Here is a 26,325-nt window from a genome sequence, read left to right on the forward strand (position 1 = left end):
TGCACATCCATCCCAGAGTGTGCACATCCATCCCAGACCGTGCACATCCATCCCAGTCTCTGCACATCCATCCCAGAGTGTGCACATCCATGCCAGACTGTGTATTTCCATATCAGACCAGACACACCCATTCAGGACCGTGCTCCCCTTGTCCTGAACCAGGTCCCCCTAATCCCAGACCATACAACCCTACCCTGGACCATGCACATCATCCTAGACTGCATCCACATCCAGGACCATGCACCCCATCCTTGCCCACGTGCTGCATCCCCATCTCGCTGCAGGAATTCCCCTCTCCTCCCATCCCACGGTGCTGCTGCATGCTCCCATTCCCACCCTCGCATGCAGATGCTGCAACCTCGATGGCATGACGAGCAGGTCCCGCACCCCAGCACTGCCACCAACCCGCCCCCCCGGGGTCCCCACCTCGCTCGAGTCCTCCTGCTGATTGATGACGGTGAGGGCATCCTCGGACGCCTGGCGCTTGGCCTCGGCCAGGGCCCGCTCCATCTTGGCGCGCTCCGTCGTGATCAGCTCGTGGGCTTTCCTCTCGGCGTCCGACACGGCCTTCTGCAGCTCGGACATGGCCTGGCGCTTCACCTCGTTCACGGCTTCTTCTGGAAGGCAGCAGCCGAGCGTGGCCGCGGCGTGCCGCTGCCCCAGCATCCCCCCCCCTTCCCGCAAAACCACCCCGAATTCCTCTTGCGCCGCAGGCATCCCAGTGAGGGGAGCTGGGGCAGAGCCCCTTCCTGCTCACACCCCGCACTCACCAGCCTTCCTCCAGATCTCCTCGGGCATGTACCCGGAGAGCGGCCGCGGCGCGAAGTCCCGGTGCGCGTCTGCGAAGGAGAGAGGGGACGCCCTTAGGAGATGCCGTCCCCTTGGGACGCCCCCGCCGGCAGCGCCAGACCCCCGGGAGAACGGCGCAGGCACCCGGAGCGGCCCCCGCGGCCCCGGGGGTCAGTACCTAACTGGGGAGCCTCGGTGGCGGCGGAGGAGGAGTTGTGGGGGCGTGCGGAGGGGGGGCTGCCTTTCTTCATGTCCTCGGCGTCGCTGTAGCGCCGGATCCAGTGGTTGAGCTCCTCGCGATCGGCCTCCTGGCACCGCCGCAGCACCGTCAGCGACCGCCGCGTCTTCTCCACCATGTCCATGATGCAGTTCAGCAGCTGCGGGGGCAACAGCGGGCATGGGGAGGGGGCTCTGCTGCGGGCAGCCGGGGGGCTGCGGTGCCCGGTGCTGGGCAGGGGGATTCGGGCTACGCCAGGCTGTGCCGGCTCCGGGCTGCTGAGCTGGCTGTGGAAGCAGAGGATGCTCGGGAGGAAAGCCCCGTGAGGGATTGGGGGCAGAGGGGAAGGACACACACACACACGGATGGGGCAGGGACACTACGTACGTTGTTGAGGTGTTTCCACTCCTCCGCCCACTCCCGGTCCGTGAGCCGGTGGTCGATCACCTCCTCCTGCCGCGTCCCGTGCACGGCTGCAAGGCAAGAGCGGAGCGGGGTCAGCCCCTCCTGCAGGACCCCCCATCCTTCAGGGGGGTCCCAGCCCCGTTCCCCCCCCCGTGCTTGGGGACAGCAGGGCTCACCGGCGGGCCGCTGGCGCTCGCGGAGCTCCCGGGGGTCGGGGTGCCGGTAGGCGTCCCGGTAGTGGTGTGCCATGGCCATGTCCTCCAGGCGGTAGTGCTGGGGCAGGGGGGGGCCGGCGGGGGGGTGCCCCAGCCCGTTCGGGGGGTGGCTCAGCCCGTTGCTGGGGCTGTAGCGCTGCGCTGGGCTCATGGTGCACGGCCGCTTGCTGAGGTGCTCGGGGTGCAGGGGGTCTCGGTCCAAACCGTTCTCTTTGGTCCTGGCCGGAGGAGAGGAGGTTGGAGGTTGGTCCCCACCCACTTTTCAGGGGTGCGTCCCCGAAAAATCCCACACGCCCCTCCCCGGCTGGCACCTGTCTGGCGTCCTCCTCTTGCCGCTCTCGCCCACCTCCAGGAGCAGCTCGGAGGAGTCGATGGGAGAGGAGGCGTTGGCGTCCAGCAGCAGCTGCTCGTGCTGGGCCAGGTACTGGGCCGGGGTCTGCTTGGCCATGCGGGCGCAGTGCAGCAGCTCCCGCTGCAGCAGCGGCAGGTTGGCCTGCGGGGGGAGGTGACAGTTCAGTCCGCAGCCCTGCAGCCCCCCGGAGCACCTGGCTGTGCCCCCAGCTCGCCACGGGCAGGGGGTGTGAGGGGGTGCCTTCCCTTTGGGGTCCTGCTCCTTTTCCCCAGGGGACAGCCTTGGGATGCCAGTAGGGTACCCAGGGGCCAGGTGGGCTTTTGGGGGACGTGTGTGGCACCCCACAGGGTTCAGACACAGCTTCAACAGAGCCCTCCTGCATCGTGGCAGGGGCTGCAGAGCATCATCCCTGGGCCAGGTCAGCCACCCCGGCCACCCTGGCCCCAGGACTGCACCTTTGGGACCCCCAGCCCCTGTGGCACCCACAGCTGTAAGGATCAACTGTGAACTCCCCTCCCACCCACCCACTGTGTCCCCCCACGGTGCTGCAGCCCCAGGAGCAGCAGGAATTAAGCAGCAGAGCCCCCTTTTGCCTGGCACTCTGGCTGCCAGCCCTGGATTTTGCCTTAGGCAGCTGAGCCGCAGCCAAATCCCATCTGTGGGACACGTTAGCGCCCGAGCCCGAGCTGCAGTTGCGGTGAGCAGGGCCAGACCCTCCCTCCCCTTCCCTTCCCTGGCCGGGGGGGAGCAATCCCACAAAAACAGCAAGTCCCCAGTCTGGGAAGCACGCCGAGCCCGGCTGGTTGCAGTTAGGATAATGAGAAACATCTGGGCCGGGTGGTGGGAACAGCTGGGAGCGGGGTGCCAGGGCGGCCGGCGCGGCCGCTGCGCTCTTGGCACTGGGACAGCGGGGATGGATCCCAGCCTGCCTGGAGCCACAGGGCCACCAGTGCCTGTGGGGGCCTGGCCGTTCACCTTTCCCTGCTCCCGTGGATCCCAAAAACCCTGCAAACTGGACAGGAGGGGAGGGGGCTCTGCCGTCCCCCTCCAGCTCAGCCTGGAGCAGACCACTCCAGCAGATTCCTGTGATGAGCATGGACCTCCACTCACGGACCCCTGCTCTGAGCTGGCATGCAGAGGTGGAAAAGGGGCTATTTTTGCACTTTTTAATTATTCCTTCACTAATAAAGGACAGGGGACATCTGCTGGCAGTGCCGGTGCTGCCAGGCGTGCCAGCGCTGGGCAAATTCCTCTGGAGCGGGGTGACACTGCAGAGTCAGCACGAAATTAAAAGGAAAATAAAAAAAAAAGGGGGGGGATTTTTAATGAATTGCAAATGGCAACCAGCTGGGCTGACCCCTCGCTTTATTGCAACCAGCCCTGGCCCTGTGTGACTCCACACGTGTGGGGGCACACGTGTGTCTTGGGGGGGCACAGGCAGACCCACAGGCAGCTGCCAGCCCCAAAGCCATCCCCAAATCCCCTGTGCTGAAATGCTGCCACAAATCCCGCCCTGCCCAGGCTGGAGACCCACCTTGAGGAAGGGGATGACGAAGGGTCGCAGCGGGAAGTTGGTGGCCTCTTGGAGCTTGGCGTGAAACTCCTCGATGGTGAGGGTGGAGTTCTGTGGGGACAGCCCGGGCTCAGCACCCCCGGCACAGCCCCCGCACCCCTGGGGACACTTGGCTGTTCCTCCCCCATTCCTGCTCCTCTGCCAGGCTCACAGGGAAACCACACTCAAGGGAAAACCATGCTCAAGGCTTCACTGGCAGCGCCAGCAGCCAGGACCAACCCTGCACTGTCTGTGCAGCTCCCAGGAGACGCTGGGGAAACAACCCCCTCTCCTCCAGGATTTAGAACCATCTAGGCCACTCTTTCCCTTTTAGCAGCATCTCCATCCCCAAAAGAAAACCCAGGATCCTCAGATGGAGGGGTCCCCGTGGCTGAGCCCACGGACGTACCACGAGCCCCAGGACGAGGGTGCGCACCCGCTCCCCGATCTCGGGGGAGATGTCGTTCCCGAACTGCTGCAGGGTGGTGAGGAAGCGCTTGAGCTTGGAGAGCTGGCGGGCCCCACAGGCCGGAGGGAGCTGGTGGGTGGACAGGGAGGCGCTGGAGGAGGTGGCCGGCCCGTTGCTGAACCCGTTGGGGGTGGACGGAGCCCCGTTGATGGCGGTTGGCGAGTGGCTGCTCCCGTTCATCACTGGGGAGACAGGGAATGGGAGGTCAGAGCGGGTGGCCGTGCCCTGGCACCACGGGGACAAGGCTGGGATGGTAGGACCAGAGTGTCCTGCTGGGTAATGTGGGGCTGGCAGCCCCTGGAAGGTTTCAGGATGCTGGTGAATCCCTGGGGCTGCATCCTGGACTGGTCCCAGTGCTGTGGGGGCTGTGGGGAAGGAGGGGATGCAGAGCATGCCCCAGTGCAGCAAGGACCCGATCCAGCTCCTCAACAGCCAAAGCAGCCAAGGGGAGGGGCTCCATCCTGCCCCTCGGGGAGCTGCTCAGCACTCCCAGAGAGAGCCCATGAGCCATTTCCCATGGAGCCCAGCCTGGCTTGCAGAACCCTGCCACCTCTGTCCCCACTGCCCGGTCAGGAAAGACAGGAGCTGCCTGAACACCGCACACCAGCAGACCTAGGGGGGATATTTTGGGGTATCAACCATCAGAGTGGCAGACCACTCTCTCCTGCACCAGCCCCACAGGGGCCTTTTCCCAGCCAGCACGGGTGACAACACGCATCAGCCATGTCCCAATGGTGCAGGTGACAACACACATCAGCCATGTCCCAATGGCGTGGGTGACAACACACATCAGCCATGTCCCAATGGCGTGGGTGACAACACACATCAGCCATGTCCCAGCCAGCACAGGTGACAACATGTGTCACCCATGTCCCAGTGGCTAGGGTGACAACACACATCACCCATGTCCCAATGGCTAGGGTGACAACACACATCACGCATGTCCTGATGGTGCAGGTGACAACATGTGTCACCCATGTCCCAATGGCATGGGACAACACACATCACCCGTGTCCCAGCCAGCACGGGTGACAACATGCATCACCCATGTCCCAATGGCTAGGGTGACAACATGCATCACCCGTGTCCCAGCCAGCACGGGTGACAAAACGTGTCACCCATGTCCCAATGGCTAGGGTGACAACACGCATCACCTGTGCCCAGCCAGCACGGGTGACAAAACGTGTCACCCACGTCCCGACGGCGCGTCGCCCCACGGCCCCCGGCACGCACGCGCCTGTCCCCGCTGGGCTCTCACTGACCTGGGGGTGCCGTGCTGCCCTGCCAGCCCTGCCTGCTCTGGGGGGTCCCGCTCTCTCTCCGGCCGGGCAGCGCCCGCCGCCCGCTGAAGAGGTGCCAAAAATAACCCGGCGGCCACAACTGCTTTTATTCCCGCGACAGGTGCGCCCCTAAGTTGGACACCACACGTGTCCCCGGGCCGGGATGGGGCTGGGGTTCCCGTCCCCGTGACCCTCCGGGGCAGGGCGAGGGGCTGGCGACGGGGAGCACCCCCGGGGCTGCGGCTGCGCTCGGGTCTCTCATGAGAGCGGGTGTTTCATTTTACTTACAAAGACAGACCATCGACCATTTCAAGCAACCATGAAAACGGCCGCGAGGCAGAAACGTCGGAGGGCCAGCGTCTCGATCTGCAAGCAAAATAAAACACGCTATGATGAGAGAGCAGAGGGGGCAGCTCTCCAGCCCTGCACAGGATGCTCCTCACCACGGGCACGTGTGCCATGGGCAAAGCCGCCAGACCCACCGGGGAGCCGGGTCCCTGCGTCCCACTGCAGCCACAGGGAGGGGTCAGGGGATGGATGCTCGGCTGCCCGATAAAGTCCTGACAGTTTAGGGACCAAATGAGGTGCCTCAAAGCCAAAAACAACCAAAATGCCATGGTGTCCATGCCAAGCTGTTCCATGCCCCCAGCCGTGTGTCTCAAACCCTGCTCCATGCTGAGCTGGGAAGGAAAGGCCGCCTGCACCTCTGGTCCTGCATCCTGAATCCTGCTCCGCGCTGAGCCGTGGCAGAGAGGCTGCCTGCACCCCCAGCCCCGTGTCCCAAACCCCTCTCTGTGCTGAGCAGTGGTGCAGAGGCCGCCTGCACCCCTGGTGCTTCATCCCAGGCCCAGCCACAGCTGGGCTGCCACATCAGCACGGGGCTGGGATTGACACCCAAAGCCCCTCCAAGCACAGCCGAGCATGAGCTGATTTTTAGCGTCCATAAGGGCTGCTGGGGGGCTGCAGGTGTCAGGGGATGGATCTCGGGGGTTGTTTTGTGGTGTTTTCTTCCCCACTGGGGTTCTTCTGAGCAAGAAACAGCTACGAGCAAAACCCTTGCGCATGCGCGTGCCCAGGAAAAGTCTCAGCAGAACCGGAGCAGCTGCTGGCAGTGGCCACTGCCACTGCTGCCAGGGGGCCAGCCTTGTCCCCTGCCTGCCTGGATCCTGCACTGCATGTGCCTTGTCCATCCACGTGCCAGGACGGTGGCACCAGCACAGTGACAGATCCCTGCGGGTGTGCCATGAGCCCACGCGCCTCTGGTGCCACCACCGCGCTGGGTGGCTGTCCCCAGTCCAACTACAGAGACTGAAACTCCCACCTGGAGTCCCCTGATGCCACCATGCCATAGCCTGGGCAGGGCAAGGAGGTCCCAGCCACTGTGGCTGGCCATGACACTGCCCTGCCACCACTGGGTGCCACGTGCAGAGTGGCAGATGTGTCCCCACATGCATGGGACCCACCACAGGGCCATCTCTGATCCACAGGAACTCCCCAAAGCCCCACCACCCTCCAACCACGTGCTGCCCTGTGCCAGCTCTTGGTGACGGGCTGGCAGAAGAGCAGGATGTCCCTGTCCCCAGGGACCTCACAGGGCACTGCTGGCCACGGGCAGCGCCACGGTGCTCCCTGCAGGAACCACGGCTTGGCAACGTGCACCCAAGGAGAGCCTCCAGCCCGAGGGCAGGTAATGTCACCCCACGTCACCGGCAGCACCGCGCCGGGCTCTGAGCGCGCTGCTGGCCCCGGGTGCCACGCGAGGCGGAGCTGAGGGCACGGCCCCGGGCTGGCAGCCCGTGCCCAGCGGTACTCACTGGTGCTGGGCGTGAAGGAGGGGTGGCGCGTGGCTCCCTGCGAGGCGGCGGGCGGCGGCGGGGGCATGCTGGGCGGCGTGGAGCGGGCCTGCGTCTTCACGTCGGCCGGCGAGTCGGGCATGGCGGCGGCCGGAGTCTCCGCGTTATCTGCGGGAAGAGGGCACGGGGTGGTGAGCGGGGGTGTGCCAGGCAGGGCAGTGATTCCCTGGCAAACAGGGCTCAGGGGCAGAGGGGACACCTGGGGACCTTGGGCTGGCCCGGGCATCGGCAGTGCCATTGTAGAACTCGGGTAACAGGGACAGTGCCCAGTGTTCTGTGTGCCACAGGGTGCTGGGGAGGGTGATGGACCTGCTGTTCATCTGCACAGAGGTGGGGACAGTGCCCTGTGCAGGGACACAGGGTGCTGGCACCGCTCTGCCCCTGCCGTGCCAACCCTGCCCCAGCCTGTGTCACATCACTGCTGTCACAGCACAGCACCCTCCTGACACATCCTGGGAATTCCTGCTGACCCCTCACCATCCCTGGCAGCATCACCCAGGGCTGGCACAGCCCCTGGCAGAGACTGTGGCATCGTTACAGCCAGTGTTTAGTGGCAGTGACAATAGCAGGACGCACACATGCACCAGTGACTGTCCCCCCCAGACCCGAGTGGCCCTGCAAGGCCAGGTCCTGCAATCCAGGGATCGTGGAGCTCCGGCCATCACCATCACCCCAGCGGGCATCGCCGCCTCCCTCCCAACCCCAAATAACTGCCAGCAGTGCATTCCCGGGGGGAGCACCATCCATCCCCTGCAGACACGGCCCCGGGGCAGGGCCTGGGCCCCGCGCCTGCCACGCTGGCCGTGACGGGTGGCCACAAGTGCTGGCAGCTGTGGGGATCTGTCACCGTGCCCGCGCTGCCGCCAGCTCTGGCCAAAGATGGAAGCGGCCACCCCTGGCCATGGGGTCCCCCCTGTGCCCTGGCACGCTCCCACCTGGCCTGGCTGATAATCACTAATCCAATATTCATCCTTAATCCAGGATAACTGCGGGGAGATGAATTGAACCCGGCCACAGCGCATTGGCCGGGCGGAGTAAAAGCGGGGCCTGATCCCCCGGAGATGCTATCGGGGTTGTGCCACAGCCAGCGGCGCATGGAGCGCCAGGAGATGGTGGCAGGAGCCAAAATCTCAGCTGGTCACCCACAGGATCCTTCTGGAAGGCTCCAGCACCATGGATATCCCTCTCTGTCCACAGCACACTGGAATGCTGCACACACCTGGATGTGAATGCTGCAGTTCCCCATTCCTCGCTCCCTTCTGCCTCCCCAGCCACAGGAGAAACCCCAAGACCACGCAGCTTCCCTCACCCCAAAACCTCAGCTTCCTTACAGGGCCTGCCAGAAGAAATGGTTTGCTTTGAAAAGCTTTTATTTTTCTTTTCGTGGAAATGTCCATCTCTGGGCAAAACTTCTCCAGCCTTCCAGGCCTCCCCCGTCACTCAGCGGAGCAGGATCCAGCTCTGAGGGCAGAGGATGAACCCTGAGTGTGCACAGAGTGTGACCCTGTGAGGGTCACAGCTGCAGCACCTGGATCCCACACGATCCTTGCCTGCATCCCTGGCACCACCCCTGTCCTTGTCACGCCCCTGGCAGCATCCTTGCCTGCATCCCTGGAATGGTCCCTACCTGCATCCCCATCCCAGCTCCGGTCCCCCTCGCTGCCCTGGCTCCGTGCACATTCCCACACCAAGGAGAAAACATGGATACATCCATCCTGGCACCGACATGGCTTTTCCACAGCTTCCCATCAGCAGGAAAGTTTCCATCAAGCTCAGCAAGCACTCAGGGAAATGGGGCCTGGTTCTGGTTTTTCTTGTATTTTCTTTTTTGCCTTTAAGTTTTAAATTTTCCCCGAGGTCTTTGCAACCCAAATACAGCCAGGCAGGCACAGGAATGGGGTAAAGAGCTTGGAATGCCCAGAGGACCCAACCAGGTCTGTGCCACCAACTCAGGTCCTTTGCAGGATGGGATGAGCTCCAGGAGAGCAAAGGAGGTTTTGGGGAGCAAAGTGCAGCCTCCCCTCAGTGATTCCCTCCAAACAGCGATTCCCCAGCACAACTCCAACTCCAACTCCACTGGAATTGTTTTTCCCTCTATTTTTTTCTCTCTTTGGGGTAATTTGTCCCAGCCGCTCGGGGCCGTGTCTGTTTTCCTCCATCTGGTTTCCATTAGGTCTGTGCAGCCCAGATGAATAAGTAATAATATAAAAATAAAAGGATTAGTATTTTCTCCTGGGCTGGCGGGAGCGGCTGCTCCCCACCCTGCCCCCCGGGGCCAGCGGATGCCGGACCCCCGCACACCCCTGTGTGACCCCGGGCCCCCCATTTGTCACACGGCAGGGTTTAACCCCCGGGGCAGGGTCCCTGCTGGGGTGACACCGTCACACGGCCAAGCATTCCAGCGGGCACACGGCATCCTGCAGCCTGGAGCCGGGGGGACAGGACCAGTGCCGGAGGGATGGGGCTGGCGGCCATCCCAGCCCGGCGTTTGCTTTTCCCACAGCCCCAGGGAGCCCATCCAGCCACCACGAGCCCCGGGGCTCTGCCTCTTCCCGGGCAACAAGTGGGATGTGCCAGCTCCGGGGTGAGTGCGGAGCGCCCGGGCCGGCTGCTCTGCTCTCCTTTCCCCAGGGATGGGGACGAAGGAAGCACAGAGCTGCCCTGGATGTGGCCCCTGGAAAGCCCCGGCTCCCTGCAGGCGAAGCTTCCCGGGTGAAGAAGGGGTTAAAGGGAATGCAGCGCCCAGCATCCTTCATGCTCTCCAAATGGCCACAAATGAAATCCAGATGCTGGAGGCGACGTCTCCCCGAGCCAGGCTGCCTCCGAAACAAAGGCAGGGAAGCATTCCTGCTCCTCAGCTGCCGCAGCCAGCGGGGCCAAGAACAACTCCCCGATAAGATGGCAGGGCCGGAGCTGTCCCAGCTGGAGCAGGTTTGGAAGCGTGCAGCGCCTGAGGCCGGGCAGCAGCGGCAGCCACGTGCACCAGCCCGGCAGAGCTGGTGGGACCTCACGGCACCATCAGCTCCCACCCTGACCCCCTCCCTGGGGCCATGGTGACAAAGGGGACAAAGGTGACAACAGGCAGCTTGGAGTTCATCCCCAGCTGCACTTGGAGCATGAGAAAGCAGGAGTGCAGCTGTGGGATGCTGACAGAAGGTGGGTTTAGGTGGGATATTGGGAAGGAATCCTTCCCTGGGAGGGAGGTGAGGCCCTGGCACAGGTTGCCCAGAGAAGCTGTGGCTGCCCCTGGATGCATGGAAGTGTGCAAGGACAGGGCTTGGAGCAGCCTGGGATGATGGAAGGTGTCCCTGCCTGGCAGGGCAATGAGGTGAGCCTTAAGGCCCCTCTCAGTTCAAACCATTCCACGATTCCATGATGATGCTGGAGGGATGCTGCCCATCCATCACCGGGGTATCGCAGGTGCTCATTTTGGGGAGCCAGCCCAGCAGGGAGCAATCCACACCCAGCACTCATCAGCAGAAATTAAGCCCTTCAAAAGTAAATCCAATTAATCAAACTCTCTGCGCAATTTGTAGAGGAACCCAGATTCAGCCAGCTCCAGTCCTGGGCAGCCCCTGCAGGCCATCCCCACCTTCCCCACGGGCATCCTGAGACAGCTCCTGTGCTGCTGGCCCAGCTGGGACGCCTCCCACCAGCACAATTCCAGGGCAGAGCAGATTTCCCCAGCTCAGGTACGTCCCAGTTGGCTTTGCTTTCTGAGCACCCGCATCCTGCAGTGCCAGCGCTGCTGGCAGATGCCCCACGGGCAACTCCAGGCCAACAACTCCCTGCAGGTCCCAAGCCCCCCCCCGGTGCCCTTCCACCTCCCGTGATGTGGCAGTGACAGCACAGCTCCACACGGGACAGCAGCACCCGCAGCCAGGCTCTCCACGCACCCCAAACCCCAAAATCCCAGTTTTCAAGCCAAAGCCAAGCACCCAGGGACCCAAACCAGCTGGCTCGGTGCCACCAAGGCAGTGCCAGCAGCTCCTGCTGGCCCCGAGCTGGCGTGGCCGGGGGTGGGGATGGGTTTGATTTTTCCTCGAAACAACAACAAAAAAAGCCAAAAAAAAAAAAAAAAAAAAAAAGGTGCCCTCTCTGTTTTACAAGCCTTCATTTGCTATTGTTTATGTAAACAGGTAAATTGTTTCGTATCTCAATTAAAAACATCTGCCACATAAATGAATACCAATTAACTCATCCTGTTTTTAATTACTCTGTTAATTACACACAGGCAGCAAAAAGGATGGCAGGGGAATAGGGAAAGCATGCTTACACCCCCCCCTTCCCACCTTGCTCTTGGCAAGGATCCGAAATGTGCCCAGATAATGATGGATTAAGGTGAAAACCGTGGCTCGTGGCCAGCTCCGGCGTGGCGGCTCCCTCCCGGGGCTGCCGGGGCGCCTCGCACGGGGATTTCCCGGGACCCTCTGGAGAGGTTTTGGAAAGCCCAAGCCCCACGGGATGCCCCTGCGTCACCCCCCGCGCCGGGCGGCGCAGCCCCGCTGGCACTGCCGGTGCCAGCCCCGCGCTCCTTCTCCAAACGGGAGAGAGCAAAACTTTGGGATGGCGAGAGGAGCGAGGAGGCAGCGTCCTCATGGACCCAGCGCATCCTCGTGCTGCCCCCGGGAGCCCTCCTGGTGGCCCCGAGGGGTGGCCCCACGGCTGCGCGGGGTGGGTGCCATCCCTGGCCAGGGACCCCGGGCGCCGCCGGCCCCCCCCCCGGCTGCGGGAAGCTTTCCAAGCGAGCAGATGGGGCAGGGAGCGGCGGCAGGAGGAGGCGGAGAGCAGAAAAGGCTATTTTCTCACGCTACATATTTTACAAGTCGAACATTTTGTGCATTTCAGCCCTGCCTGTAAAAGCATCTCGGCCTCAGCCCCGGGACTCGACAGCGGAGCCTGTGAGTCAACAGCGGCTGGCGACGACGTGGCTGCTGGCGGGGGGACAGGCTGGGAGGAGGGGTCCCCCACACACAGGGGCAGTTTGGGGGGTCCCCCTGATCTGTCGGCCAGCAGGGCACAATATCTGCTGCAGTGTCGTGCCCGCTGCCACCGTCGGATTCATCCCACCGGGGTGGCACAGGGAGGTGGGCACGCACACACACACCCTGCTGCTCCCCAGCTGCCTTACACTCCTGGAAATTAAATATCCTGGCTAAACACCAGGAGTAAACAGTGCCGCGGGCAGCCCGGAACACCTGGAGAGGAGCAGGGCTGGGGCTGACCCTGCCGGAGCTGCCCTCACCCAGGAAACACCCACGCCTGGGCTGCACCATCCCCCAGAGCACTGCCAAAGGGGCACCCCAAAACCGGCCCCACGCCCCAGCCGGGGCTTTCTGCGGCCGTGGGCACGGGGATGCTCATGCCCAAAGGTGGCCCCGGTGGCTGGAGCAGGGACAAGCGGCACACGCAGCGGGCTCGGGGCATCCTGGAGGCAGAGAGTGGCTGGAGAAGGGAAAGCTCCCCCTCCACAGCGCCGGAGCTCCCGGCGAGGCCCCTGCAGCGTGGGAACGCCGAGGCGCCGCCGGCTCCCCAGGGACCCCGTGCCAGCCCCTGCCCCGCGGGCGCCAGGCTGGTAGCGGCTCCGAGGGGTGCCGGATGCGGCCGCGCTCTCCCACAGCCTCCCGGCTGCTGCCTCACCGACTCTTTGTCTATTTTTGAACCACGGGCTCCATTTCCAAGGCGATTTTGCCCATGTGAAATGTAATTCAAAGAACACAGGGAAAAAAAATATTAATGAGAGTTTTGCAAAATAAACAGGAAATCCCTTGGATGTTTTCTGGAACCATCGGTCAGCATCTTCCGAAGGAAAGCTGGGGGTTTGTCAAGGTGGGGTTCCCCCTGGGGAGCCTGAGCACAGCGGGAGGGTGGGCAGAAAACAGCTTCAGGAAATCTAAAAATAACCCCAAACCGGGCAATGGCACTAAGGCCAGGGCACCCGGGCAGGGGGTGCCCTTTGTGCCACCAGCCTGTTCTTGCCCCTGGCTGGCAAGGATTGATCCCAGCTTGGGGACTCCCGTTGTCGCCATCCTGCAGGGCAGCTAAATCCATCTCCCACGTGAGATCCAGCTTGGAAAGCCCAGGCCGGGCTGCAGCACCCGACCTGCAGCTCCGACCGCGTCCCCCGGCCCCAGCAGCAGCCATTAAGCCCGGCTTAACCCATGGGCTGTCCCTGGTCCCTCCCAGCCCCGTTCGCAGTACCCGGCCCTGATCTGCCCCAAACCTTGTGCTCACTGTGACCCTGCTGGTCGGGCTGGGGGCTGAGGAGGGTCAGTGCTGGTGTGGGGGGATTTGTGTGTCCCCCCGGGAGGGACCCAGCTCCTGCCCCGCTGCCAGCACTCCCTGGCAGCCCTGCACTTCCTGGTTGACTCGCTGCCAGTCCAATGACTCCCACGAAGAGGTAAAATATTTATGGGGTGCCTCTCCTCCCCGGGGGTCCCACAGCACGTAGACACCTTCCCGAGGTGGCTGCAGGACAGGGGACCATGCACAACCACGGGCAGAGCCGAAAGTGCCCCCAGACTTCAGCAGGGATTTACGGCAGCGAGCGGAGCCAGACCCCATTTCCTCAGCACCGCCGGACACCGCAGGAGCCTCAGCTCCAGGGGTTTTCCAGGCATGCAAACATCCATGGCTCCAAAGCAGAATTCCTGCGATGTCGGCAGAGACCTGCCAGCCCCAGGTACCCCACAGGACCTGCCAGAGCCCCCTCCTGCCTGCAGCAGCCCAGCCCTGAAGGGGGGCCTGAGCACCAGAATATTTTTCCGTCCTGCAGCCTGGAAGTTCCCGATGTAAGAGGCAAATCCTGCAGCCACGGGAAGCCTCCCCACTGCCCAAACCCGGCACCCAGCCCACGGCAGCACCCAGAGCCACGGGAGAACAGCCTCTCCCCCGCCGTGTCCTGGCTTTTCCCCTCTACAAACCAACATCTGCACTCACGTTTCCCAAACAAAACACACCCAACATCTGTCTGCTCCCGGGTAAAAGCTTACCTGCCAGCATGGGAGGCAGCCGGCAGGGAAAACCCCCTTGGCACAGCCAAGTTCACCTCCACTCACCTCCCCAACCACGCAATCTCTCCCTGTGTGGAAACTCTCAGCACGGGGACCTGCCTCACAAAGCTCCGAGGACCCAAGAGCCCACCCCAGGCGGCAGCTCAGCTCCATGGGGCTCCTCACCCGAGGACCGTGGCTGTCAGCATCCTCCCCGGCTGCTGCTCCGTGTTTGCCGTGGGATTTCGGGCTGGTTCCCCCATTTCTCCATGCCCTGTACACGGCAGAGCTCACCCCACCGCGGCGCCGAGCAGACGGATGTTTGCAGAGTGTCTTCAAGTCGCTCGACAAAGGAGCAGGGAATTAATATTCCTTTTAATTAAAGGCAGAAAAATCTCTTTGTTCCTGAACAGAGAGAAAACAACAGAGGGAAGAGCTCAAAAGCTCTTCCTAAGCTGGAGACGAGACCATCGCTTGGAATCAAAGACACTGTCAATGCACACGTGACCTCGAATTAAAAAAACAAAATGAAACGCAGCAGCGGCAGTGGCTCCTCTCCGACAGCGAAGGAAAGTTGCAAAGTTTTTCTTGGCTAATAGAGGGAAAAAAAATAATTCCAAGAAAAGGTGTGTTTAACTAGAGAAACGCTCTGCGGTATCCGAAGGCACCATCCAGCGGCGAGGGAATGACGGGAAGAGCTGCTTGTGCTCCGGCTCAGTGTCGCGGGGGAGCCACGGAGAAGCGCGGGGCCAGCCTCGCTCCATCGCTCCGCCGGCAGCATTCCCTTGGCAAAGCCGGGCTGCCCAGCTCAGCGCAATTCCAAAGGGAAAGCAAGAGCAGGCGGTGATGAATGGCAGCGCTGGAGACTCCCGAGCCAGCCTTCCTTCCCAAATCCGCATCCAAACAAACATCCCCTGGCACGCGCCAGGACTCTGCCAGCGTTCCCGTGTCCCCAGCACGGACCCGCGTCCTCGCACAAAAAACACAGAGAAGGGAGCTGCAACTTCCCAGAGCAGCCCCGGGATTCCTCCCGCAAACTCTCCCGAGTGGGTCAGCTCCTCCTCGCCACCCAACACGGCTGCAGCTCCAAGCCCACAGCAGCCGGCGTGGGATGCGGAGCTGGCGGCAGAGAGGAGCGATGCGGGGATGACAAAGAGCTGGACTGCTGGGCACGAGTCGGGAGCCACAGCCGGGGGGGGGGGGGGGGGGTCTGCTGGGGGTGGGCACAAACTCGCGTGGGTTCCCTGGGACGCTGTGCCGCCCCACGCCGCCCCGGCGCTCGGGAAACGGCGCCGGGGACACGGAGGGGAGAGCAGGAAGCGCCCGGCAGCGCAGGGAAGAGGGGTCTGCACTCCGCCGCCCCCCGCGGCAGCGCGCTGCGTGGGAACGGGGCCCACGGGCGCGGCGATCCCGCTCCGGGGCTGCCTCCGCCGCGGAGCCGCTCCGAACGCTGCGCCCGCTCGCCCCGGTTGTGCCCCCGCTCGCCCTGCCCCGCTCCGCCGCCGTGGCGGGGACCGGAGCATCACCGTCCCCTGCGCACCGGCAGCTGCCCCGACACCGGGAGCATCCCCCGGACACCGGGAGGCTCCGACTGCCCTGCGCACCGGGAGCGTTCCCCGGGCACCAGGAGCCTCTTACCGCCCTGCGCACCCGCAGCTTCCCCGACACCGGGAGCCTCGCCCGGGTACCGAGAGCATCTCGGACTCCTGCACAAACAGGAGCGTCCCCCGGGCACCGGGAGCCTCCCCGGCTCCTTCGCGCCGGGAGCAACCCCCGAGCATCAGGAGCATTCCCAGCCCCTTTTCCACGAGAGTCTCCCCGGGCACCGGGAGCATCCTCCGAACACCGGTAGTACCCACAGGCTCCTCTGCCCTACGAGCTCCCCCGGGCACCGGGAGCCTCCGATTCCCCCGTGCACCGAGAGCATCCCCCGAACACCTCCCCCTTGGAGAATTCCGAGCCCCGCTTTCACGGGAGCCTCCGCGGGCACCGGCAGCCTCCCCGTCCCGGTCCCGGTTGGCGGACGGCACTTACCGTCCTGAGGTGTGGCGGAGGCGTGAGGTAAGTCCCAAGGCAGGGGCCGGCGGCGCCGGCAGGAACGGGCAGAGCCGGCAGCGGCCCCCGGCGGCGGCGGCCCCGGTCCGCTTAAGGCCGGCGCTGGCGGAGCGCGGCCCCGCGGCGGCGGCTGCCCCCGGCACCTGCCCGCCGCCGCTCGCCGCGCCCGGGGCCGCCGCCCGCCGCCAGCTCCGGGGGTCGGGGCGCTTCCCCTCCCCCCGGAGGGGGGGCACCGGAGAAGCGGGGGAGGGCGGAGAAGCCGCGGTAAATCCGCGGGGCCGCTTCACCCCCTGCGCGCTGCCCGGCGGCGCATCCTCCCGGCGCCGCGCCGCGGCCGTGGGGCCCCCGCGGCCGCGCTCCGTGCCCGGCCGGGCCCCCGCCGCGCCGCCGCTGCCGCCGCGCCGCCCGCCCGGCCCGGAGTGAGCGGGGCCCGCCCGCGCCGCTGCCTTAGACCGGGCCGCGCCGCGCCCGCCAGGGGGCGCCCCGCCGCCGCCGCCGCCACCGGAGCGGGACCCCCGGGATGCGCGACCGGGAGGGGAACGGGCTGGGATGGACGGGGACAGGGAATGGGCGGCATCGGGACGGGAACGGGCTGGGATGGACGGGGACAGGGAATGGGCGGCATCGGGACGGGAACGGGCTGGGATGGACGGGGACAGGGAATGGGCGGAATCGGGACGGGAACGGGCTGGGATGGACGGGGATACGGGGCACCAGGGATTCGGCACGGAACCGAGGGGCCGCTCGGCACCGGGGGACTGAGTGGGACACGGGGCTGCGGGGCACCCGCGGTCTGCACGGGGACACCGGGCTGCCCAGGGCTTCAGGGGGTGAGCGGGACCTGGTGACGCCATGGGGACTGGAAGGCCGTGCAGGGCGGTGTACGGGGCTTGGAGGCTGCAGGGATTTGGGTTTGCAAAAAAAAAAAAAAAAGAGTTTGGGATGCTAAAGATCGGGCGTTGCAAAGCTGAGAGTGGGGGGCTGCATGGGGGGCGGGGTAATGCGTTTTGGGGAGCTGCAAGGAGCTGGGAGTTGTTTTGGGGGAGGTGGAGGGACTGCAAGGGAACGGGCCAGGACTTGTCTGGGGCCATGGGAAGAGTCAAGGGTGTGGAGCAGGGTGGGGGTGTCTGTAAGGGGCTGGGGGGCTGCGGGGGGATGGAGCTGTGCTTGCTCAGCTTCCCTCTCCAGGGGCCCAAGGGCTGGGGTTGCACTGAAGCAGCCACAAGACCACAGGCACAGCCCTCAGAGTCCCACATGCCCATCCCGGCCTGGCCTTGGAGTGCCCCCCACCCTGCTGGGCCTCGGTGGGGCTCCACGGGCAGCTGCGTGCTGGGAATGCCGGTGGGACCCTCCCCGACGGCGCTGCGGGGCAGCGGTGCACATCTGGCTGCCTGGCACACCCTTCCCGCGTGCCCCTGTGCCAGCTGGGGCACAGCATTCAAGTTTTCCCTCCCCAGGTCCTACCACAGCGCTGCCGCTCCTGTGCACTGGGAACACAATCCCTGTGAGTTTCCCCGCGAATTTCCCTGCGAAGCCAGCCCTGCCTCTGTGTGTAATTGCTGTGCCTGGCAGCTGCTTCCCTCTGCGACTGCCCTGTGCCGGTGCATTACTCATCCTCGCCCGCTTCCCAGGGATTGGGAGAGCGGCAGCTCTGCCAGGCGGAGTCACCGGCATGGCACGGCTGCTGCACAGCCGGGGTTGGGTGCCACAGAACAGCTGCGTGGCCACTGGACAGCCAGAGAGTGGCCCAGAGGCATGGGCACTGCGTGGGCACTGCGTGGGCACTGCGTGGGCACTGCACGGCCCTGGCACGGCCACTGCACAAGTGCTGCATGGCCACTGCGTGCCCACTGCATGGCCAGTAAATGGTCATTGCATGGCCACTGCATGCCCACTGCATGGCCAGTAAATGGTCATTGCATGGCCACTGCGTGCCCACTGCATGGCCAGTAAATGGTCATTGCATGGCCACTGCGTGCCCACTGCATGGCCAGTAAATGGTCATTGCATGGCCACTGCATGCCCACTGCATGGCCAGTAAATGGTCATTGCATGGCCACTGCGTGCCCACTGCATGGCCAGTAAATGGTCAGTGCATGGCCTCTGTGTGGCCACTGCATGGCCAGTAAATGGTCAGTGCATGGCCACTGCATGGCCAGTAAATGGTCATTGCATGGCCAGTAAATGGTCATTGCATGGCCTCTGTGTGGCCACTGCCTGGCCAGTAAATGGTCAGTGCATGGCCACTGCGTGCCCACTGCATGGCCAGTAAATGGTCATTGCATGGCCTCTGTGTGGCCACTGCATGGCCAGTAAATGGCCATCATACGGCCAGTAAATGCCAATCACGTGGCCACGGAGTGACCTTTCTGTAGGTAGTAAATGATCATCACAAGGCCACGGAGTGACCATTCGATGGCCACTAAATGGCCATCACTTGGCCACTGTGGGGCCACCACACGGTCCCCAAATGACCCCTGCCTGGTCACTGCACAGCCCAGCTCCCCGCACTGATGGGGTCACGGCAGGAGGTGCTGCAGAGCCCTGACCCAGCCCTTCCAGCCTCAGCTCCAGTTTTCCAGTTTTTGCTCCCAGAGGGCTCCCAGAGGGCTCCCAGGGGGCTCCCAGGGGGCTCTGCTTCTCCAGGTCGTGCTGCCCCCATTCCCACGGGGATCTTTCCCCAGGAGCCACACAGGTGCCATGGCCCCACTGGCACAGGAGCACCGGAGGGAAATCCACCCCGCACAGCTGCACCCGGCCTTGCATGGGTGGCACCGCTGGCACATGCAAATGCCAGCACCACGTGTGCTTGGGGACACAGGCACTTGGACACGTGGTTCCCAGCACAGGTCGAGGCGTTGTGGACCCCCAGCATCAGGGGGGCAGCCCAAGAGTGTTCCCAGAGTTCTGGGCTGCCAGCACAGGGCTCCTTCGGGATCAGGCCGCTCACTGGGAGAGCAGGGACCTGCCCATGGGGGTGACCACGCTCTCAGCGCAGCCACCTGTGTCACACACCCAAGGGCAGCCCTGGAGCACACCACAAAGCCCTCCTGTGAGTGCCCAGATGGTGCCGTGCCACCAGCCTGGCAATGACCAAACCCGTCCCCTCTGACCTGCCGCGAGCACCTCACAGGGACCTGCCGGGAACTGTCACCACCTCTCCTTAATTCGGGGTGCAGCTGAAACAAACACCCCCTGCCCTGGCACCTCGTGCCCCAGGAGCCCCTCAAGCACTGCCGGGACGGGCAGGTGGCACCGTCACCCCGCAGGACAGCAGGGGGACAGAGCCACCGCGTCCCCCCCCACCTCCCGGCAGCGTTTGGGTGGCAGGGGCTGCTGCGTTCCCATTCCACGCACGCAGCCTGTAATTTTGGTCTATTGAAGTCATAATTCACTACTGTGAAAATAAACATTTGTGTTAGCTCGCTTTATTCGGCGGGGTTCGGCTGAATGTTAATAATTCCCCGCCGGCGGCTTTGCACGTGGCCTGGGATGCTGGGACAAAGCCGGGGCACCCGTGGCCATGGCCGTGGCCACCTCCTCGCAGGCTTTGGGCGAGTTCCCACCCTCCTTTGTACCCTATCCCTAGGATCCTCTGGATCCCGAAGGAAATGGGAAAAGAGAGCCACTTTGTACTAATCCAGTGATAATGAGGAAGATAAACGTAATTTTTAGACAATGTTTGGAGTCCAGCACTTACTCAGACCCTTCCCTACCCATCCCTGTCACTGCGTTTGTACCCTTGTGCTGTTTTGGGGATGCTCCCACCACACCAGAGAAACCCCATCGCCCACCCCGTGCCACGGCCACGCAGGGGGCGACCTGGGCCCCCCCACGCCCGGCTGTCCCCAGGGCTGTCCCCAGATCTCTCCCTGCTGGGTGCAAGGGGCTGCTGCTTCCCTCGGCATTTGCATCTTCCCAGCCTTTATCTTCCTCCCGGTCTCTGTATTGCTGCAATTACAGACACTTTAAAACACAATGATCTGGCTGTTAGCGTGATGGATGACAGAACCTTTCTGTCTGGTTTAAATCATTGCTGAGAGTGAGCAAACTTCCCCGGGTTAACCCTTTCCTGCCCTAAACCCGCTGCCAGCCATGGGCTGCTGTGGGCTCCATGGCCACACGCCGGGGTCCCATGGGTGGGATAAAGGGGGATCTGGCATTCCTACGGGAAAACATTCCCCCATCCCTCAGCTCCCTGGGGTCTGTGCTGCTGGGGCTCCCTGGGTGCCTGGGGACAGGCGATGGGAGCAGCCCCGCCCCGGCAGAGCCGGTGGCCCCGCTCCGCTGCGGTGGGAAATTAACGGCTGGAGCGGAGATAAGCGCCTGCCGGAGCCCGATAGCCGGCTGGATCCATCCCAGCCCCGGCCTGGCAATCCTTCCCCCGGCAAATCTGGAACCGGGGCAGGATGGGGCCCCAGTGCATTCCCACCCGTGGGAGACGGTGGAAACTCCTGTCCTGACTCGGTGTCGGTCACGCTGGCGCGTGATTGATGGCGTGGCGAGCCCGGGGCGGGGACGAGCCACACGCGTTGTGGTGATCCGTGCTCCCCTTGTTGTGGGGAGGTGGCATCTCCCACTGCCCAGTGCCCATCCATGCCTGCCCACCCCGCAGGGGTCCCAGTCCCACGGGAGGGTGTCACCATCACCCAGCACCCGTGCTCACGGAGCTGGGTCGTGTCCTCCATCCCTGCTGGGTGTGCACGTGGAGAGGCTGCATGCAGTGGTTTGAGGGTGCCAAGGACCTGTCCCAGGGGAAGGGACACCCCAAGGCACAGCCTGGGGGAGAAGGGGAGGACAGAGGCCTTGGCAAGGTGCGTGCCAGGAGATAAAGCGCTCGCTGAGGGCAGATGAAGGCAACTGGCAACAAAACCTCACAGGAAATGGTCACCACCATGTGCCATCCATATCTGCCCCGGCACATGACCCTGCCAGCTATCGGGGCCGTGCACACAGGCAGGGGCAGCGCGGCGGCTGCTGGGCTCACGGTGCCACCAAAGCACCCGTGGATTCCCCCTCTTGCCTCTGCAGCCACCGTGGTGATGGGGACGCTTTTCACAGCTTGTGGGTGCCCACCCATCGGTGGTGACCCAGTGCTGTCCCCGTGCCTCCCACAGCTGATGCACTCCCCCTTCTCCCGGAGCTCTGGTTCAGCCCCGGCGCTTCCCAGCGTGCCGGGACGAGCTGATTGCTATTCCGGCTGCATCCCCTCTTCACAAGCCTCAGGCTTTTTAAAAAAGCCCACGGTGCTTTATCACACCTTGCCCCTGGCCAGGCTGGTGGCTCAGCCCTGTCCCCCCACGGGCACCCCGTGCCGTGCCGGGTCCTGCCCCTGCCCGCTCTCACGGGACGGTGTCTGCAGGCGAGGGCACCGAGCCGTGCCGGTGCTCAGCCCTGGCGTGCCACGGGTTTCCTGTGTCACCCCCAGCGGGTCTGTCTGTCCGTCTGGGTTTCTCAATCTCTATCCGTTCCCTCTCGGGGAGCAGAGCATCCCTGGGTACCTCTCTGAGTCCCCGCCGGATATGGCACTGCCAGCGGTGCCCTACAAGCAGAGCTTGGTGACAACGTGTGGCCGAGTGTCCCCAAGCTGCAGTGATGCAAAGCCCTGCACGGCTGGGGCGTCTCCAACCCCCATTTGCTTGGAGCATCCCTGCAGGGACAGGGAGCTGCTGAGCTGGGTGTGACCGTGGATGGTCCCATCCCATCGCCCTGGCTGCGAGCACGGATGTGGTGGCCCAAATCTCAGTGTCCAAATCTCAGTGTCCAAATCTCAGTGCCCAAATCCATCCCTGAGCCAGCGCGGAGCACCGGGAGCCGGGCTGCAGCCCCCGGCGCTCTTCCCTTGGCATTTGCCTTGCAGCAGGAGCCCTGGCGCTGGATTTTCCTGCACGTTAATCCATCGGGGAATGCAGCAGGGAGATAAGGGGCTGGTGGGGAGCCAGCGGCCGGGGAAGACGCTCGCCTGCCCGCCGGCTATCGCCCTCCGCAGCTGCATCCGCCCGGGGACATCTGCTCGGCAGGAAGCGCCGTGCACCAGCCTTTCCCGGGGAAGGGGCTTCGCTTGTGCCTGGCTTCCCTCCGTGACCACTCCTGGGGGTCCCCACACTTGGGCTCACCCACCCTGCAGCCATCGGGCTGGAAGGAGCAGCCCCACCAGCTGCTGAAGCAGATCCAGTGGCTTTGTGGCTTTCTCACAACTTCCACATAGAAAAAAGAAAAAAAAAAAAAAAAAAAAAGAGCATCTCCCATTAAAAGAAAAAAAAAGAAAAATTAAAATCCTGTTTTCCTTGCTGACAGATTCGTTCCTGCTTCGTGGCGTTCAAAGGGAAACCACCCCGTACTGCTTATCATCCCGCTCGCCCTGCACTGCTGGCTCCAGAAAATCACTGGCTTGCCTTAAAAAACGGGAGACTTTAGGATACAGCACCATTCCCTGAGTGCCTCCAGGTTTTAGGGCTGCCAAAGGCAAAGTTTCCAGCTTTTCTTTCCCATGGAGAGCCTGGGAAGTGTTTGAACTGCAAAGCAAAGATGGCCACGTGCTGCCCTGACTCCAGGAGCTGTTTTGGGGTGCATGGAGACGCTGCTGGCACCTCCATGGGAGCAGCACCCAGTCGTAAGTCCAGCCAGCCTCAACCTTGGCCAGCAGGAATTCACTGGGAGATGCTGACCAAAATCCCCTGAGCTGCCCTTGGGTTCACAACAGGTTCACATTCCCCTTCTCCCACCCCAACCTTGGGGAGCAGCTCCTTCCTGGCCCTCCCCATCCCACAGGCTGCACCGCCTGCATCGTTCCCAATAATGATGGGAATTTAATTAGCAGGCATTGAGCTTCCAACACCTCGCATCCCTGCAAAAATCAATGGGAGCAAGCAGGAGGTGGTGTGAGCCTGCCCTCACTCCGGCACGCAGCTTGGATGGACATCCAAGCCCTGGGGCTGCTTTCAGAACCTTCCCAGGGCCAAAATCCTCCAGCCTTGGGCTCTGGCTGTGTAGGAGGCCAGTGCTGATCTGTGTTGTGCCAGGCCATGCCACGGGGAGCCACGGATGAGGTCTGGGATTTGTTACGAGCTCCAGATGCGCCACGGCAGCAGAGGACGTTGCGGCTGTCTCTGGCCACCTGCATCGTTTCCAAGTTCCCAGGCTAAAAGCAGGGCTTGTTATCAAGAGCAAAAAATGTGCCACCTCTGTTGTATTTCATTTCCCTTTCTCCACCTCTTCCCTGCCCGCTGTGCATCAGAGATAACAGCTCTCGGTGCCGAAGCCGGAGAGCGGGGCCGGCAACGGCCTCGTCAGCCCTATCGCTGCCTCGCCGGCCGCAAGGAAATCAGGAAGTTTGCAGAGATATTTGGCCAACAAAATAAACATTTCTCCTGCCAAAAGCCTAACGGGCAGCCCGGCGAGCCCGCAGCAATCTGCACGGCTCCCTGGCTGCAGCCTTCCGGAGCGCGGTGCCCGCCGAGCCCCGCGGCCGCGCCGCCTCATCCCGGCGCCTTATCGGAGCGTGCCCCTGCCTGGCATGTGCCAGCTCTGGGGACAGGGACCCCAGCGCGGCTCCCCCACCCTTGGTGGACCTGCACAACAGGTGAAGCACCCAGGGTGCACCCAAGCCCTGCCCTTGTGCTGTCCCAGCTGTGTCCCTGACCCATGGGCAGGTGCCAGGGGTGGGCAGGGGGCTGCGGCCAGAGCGCGGTGCCGGGGCAGCGGGGTGGGGAGTGAGGGGAAGCGAGGCACGGGGCCAGCATTGTTCACACTGGTGACTCAGCCGGCTCCGCTTTCCTGCCCGCGCCGGGCAGGGGCCCAGCAGAGCCCCCGAGCCCCCCAGAGCTGCCACAGCCCCTTGGCCTCGGTGCCTGGGGATGCTCCAGCACGGGGGTGTGGGATGCTCCATCCCCACGGAGCCTCCACACTGCAAACCATCAGCAGCAGCACCCGTGGGGTCAGATGTGAGCTGCTGACCCCAGAATGAGCAAACACCCAGCAAACACAGGGTTGAAATGCTGGAAATAAAACATCCCCGGGGCTGATTACTCGTTATGGAAAGGTTTAATCACAGAGCAGGCTCCGAATGGGTCCCCGTGACAGTGAGCCCATGGAGCCCCATGGTGCCTTTGCCACGGGCTTGGCCGTGTCCCAGCTCCCCGTTCCCTCTGGCAGGTCCCCAGGGAGATGCACCGACTGGTGCCAGCCACGTGCCACCCTCGGGGAGCACCTGCCTGCCCAAGGCTGTGTTTGGCACCGGGGTGAGCCACCCGTGCCACGGCACATGGCACTGCCACCGCCACCTTCCTCCCGCCTCTGCCTCTCACCTTGGCTGCTCCTGCGTGGTGCCCTGGCCCAAGAGGGGTCCCTGTCCGCTCCGAGGAGTCCTGAGGGGATGCTGGCAGCACCCCAAATCTGCGAGCCCCGCCGAGCCTGGTGCCGCCAGCCTTGTCCCACGTGTGGGCAGGAGCTGTGCTGGGGCTGGCGATGCCGAGCTCCGGAGGGGCGCGGGGTGTCCTGCCCGCTCCCGCTCGGCGCCTGCCCGGCCGCCAGGGCCGCTCATGTGACGGCCGGGGCCGCGGTGGCAGCGGAGCCGTGTCCCATGGCGAGGGGAAGGTGAACAGCTGCCGGGCAGTGATAATGCGGCGGGTGGGGGTGGCCGGGCAGCTGCGCCCGTGTCCTTCCCCAACAGGAACCATCTGTGACCAAGCCCAGCTCTGCCTTCCCTATCAGCCATTCCGGTCTGACTTTCCAACAACTTCCCCTTCGCGCCGGCCCCACTTCCTCACTGCGAGGGGCCGGCACGGTGCAGCGTGGCACGGCAGGACGGGCACGGCAGGACTGGCACGGCACGGCTGTCCTGGTGCACCTTGGCACAGGGAGCCCCGTGCACCGGGCCACAGCATAACCAGCATGGCAAGGCATGGCGTGGTTGTCCATTTGCAGCCTGGCACAAACACGGGGTTCACCCCCACCTGCTGCAGCCCCTTTGCCTGGGATCATCCATGGGATGAGGTTTCCCCACGGCTCCTGCCCTGATCTGCAGCTGCAGCATCGCCCCGACCTTCTCAGCACTTGGGGTGACCCCCCCCCTGTGCAGCCCATCCCTGCACCCCCGGCCAGGCCCCTCAGCGCCGGCGTTTGGGCTCCCCAAGAGCTGTCAGTGAGAGAGAAACAACTTGTTAGAAACCCGAAAGGCGGCTCTGGGCTGCAGGTGGGAGGGAGGAAACGTGTCCTAAAAATACAGCAGCGCCTGCACGGTCCCCGAAGGTGGCTGAGCAGATGGCGTGTCTCGGCGGCCACCTGGGCTCCTGCAGATGGTACCCGGGGCTCCCCGCTTCGTGCCCCCCGCCCAGGGCTCGGGGGGGGGGCAGGAAGGGATGGGTGGAAGGTGTGGGGGTGCTGTGCTGTGGGGGTAAAGCGGGGTGTCACCAGCAGGGTCCCTGCCCTCTGGGTGCAGCCCCGAGCCCCAGGGGACATTGAGCAGGGTCTGGGTGCTGCAGGGAGATGAGGGGAATCCCCAGCACGGGGCTGATGTGCTGGGGAAAGGGCCACAAGCTACAAAGCACAGCCTGACCCTTCCAGGACCGTGTGTTTGGGGAGAGGTGTCACAGCTGTCCCCAGCACAGCCCCAGCCCCACCTCCTGCAACCCCAGCTCCATTCTGCCCACCCTGGAGATGCCCGTGCCCCGCCAGCACAGGCACAGCAGCCTGAGTGTGGACTGAAGGCTGGCAGAGGTTTTGGCAGGGTTTCCAGCTGTGTTTCAGGCTCTGGCTTCTTCCCCTTTTCTTTCTGGCCAGCCCAGGTGGGCGCTGTGTCATCGCTCGGGGTTTTGCCAAGCTCCCCCTTGGCCAGGGCCAGGCTGGCCATAGGACACGGAGTGGCGACTTCTGGGGAGTGTCCCAGGGCAGCGAGTCAAAACAAGAGGGTTTCAGGGCCGGCCAGGAAAATCCCAGGCAGCTGCGGCCCCGTGTCCCCGTGTCACCCGGGCGGGAGGGTTTTCTCCGCCAGGAAACAGAGAGCACCTGCCCGGGCAGCTGCAGACGCCGGGCTGCCGGGGAATGCCCCAGCGTGGGGGAGACCCCCGAGCTCTGGCCCAGGGTGCAGGGAACCCCCGGGGTCCGGCCTCGCAGAGGGGGGAACCCCCGGGATCCGGAGTTCTGACT

The 26,325-nt window shown here is 63.9% G+C and overlaps 2 protein-coding genes across 8 annotated transcripts in view; one reads left to right on the top strand and one right to left on the bottom strand.

Annotated features, from left to right (window-relative positions):
* Positions 1 to 24,701, bottom strand: part of CBFA2T3 (CBFA2/RUNX1 partner transcriptional co-repressor 3) — a 29,505-nt gene extending 4,804 nt beyond the window's left edge. The window contains exons 1-11 of one of the 7 annotated variants that reach the window (XM_053987092.1): positions 24,486 to 24,701; positions 7,094 to 7,240; positions 5,568 to 5,645; positions 3,940 to 4,181; positions 3,513 to 3,602; positions 1,938 to 2,119; positions 1,588 to 1,844; positions 1,394 to 1,479; positions 968 to 1,166; positions 771 to 839; positions 427 to 617 (exon numbers count right to left, since the gene is read on the bottom strand). In XM_053987092.1, coding sequence (XP_053843067.1) covers positions 427 to 617; positions 771 to 839; positions 968 to 1,166; positions 1,394 to 1,479; positions 1,588 to 1,844; positions 1,938 to 2,119; positions 3,513 to 3,602; positions 3,940 to 4,181; positions 5,568 to 5,645; positions 7,094 to 7,214 — 1,515 coding nt within the window. In that variant the 5' untranslated portion in view covers positions 7,215 to 7,240; positions 24,486 to 24,701. Of the gene's footprint in view, positions 1 to 426; positions 618 to 770; positions 840 to 967; positions 1,167 to 1,393; positions 1,480 to 1,587; positions 1,845 to 1,937; positions 2,120 to 3,512; positions 3,603 to 3,939; positions 4,182 to 5,567; positions 5,646 to 7,093; positions 7,241 to 14,190; positions 14,530 to 16,158; positions 16,246 to 24,485 lie in introns of those variants that run through there. The other 6 variants (XM_053987095.1, XM_053987089.1, XM_053987090.1 and 3 more) reach the window with 6 other exon arrangements.
* Positions 14,971 to 16,602, top strand: LOC128812664 (translation initiation factor IF-2-like). Its single transcript, XM_053987189.1, has one exon. The coding sequence runs from the start codon at positions 14,971 to 14,973 to the stop codon at positions 16,600 to 16,602; it is 1,632 nt and encodes a 543-aa protein (XP_053843164.1).
* Positions 24,702 to 26,325: the final 1,624 nt, after the last annotated feature.

This window comes from Vidua macroura, chromosome 11, assembly GCF_024509145.1.
Source record: "Vidua macroura isolate BioBank_ID:100142 chromosome 11, ASM2450914v1, whole genome shotgun sequence".
NCBI lineage: Eukaryota > Metazoa > Chordata > Aves > Passeriformes > Viduidae > Vidua > Vidua macroura.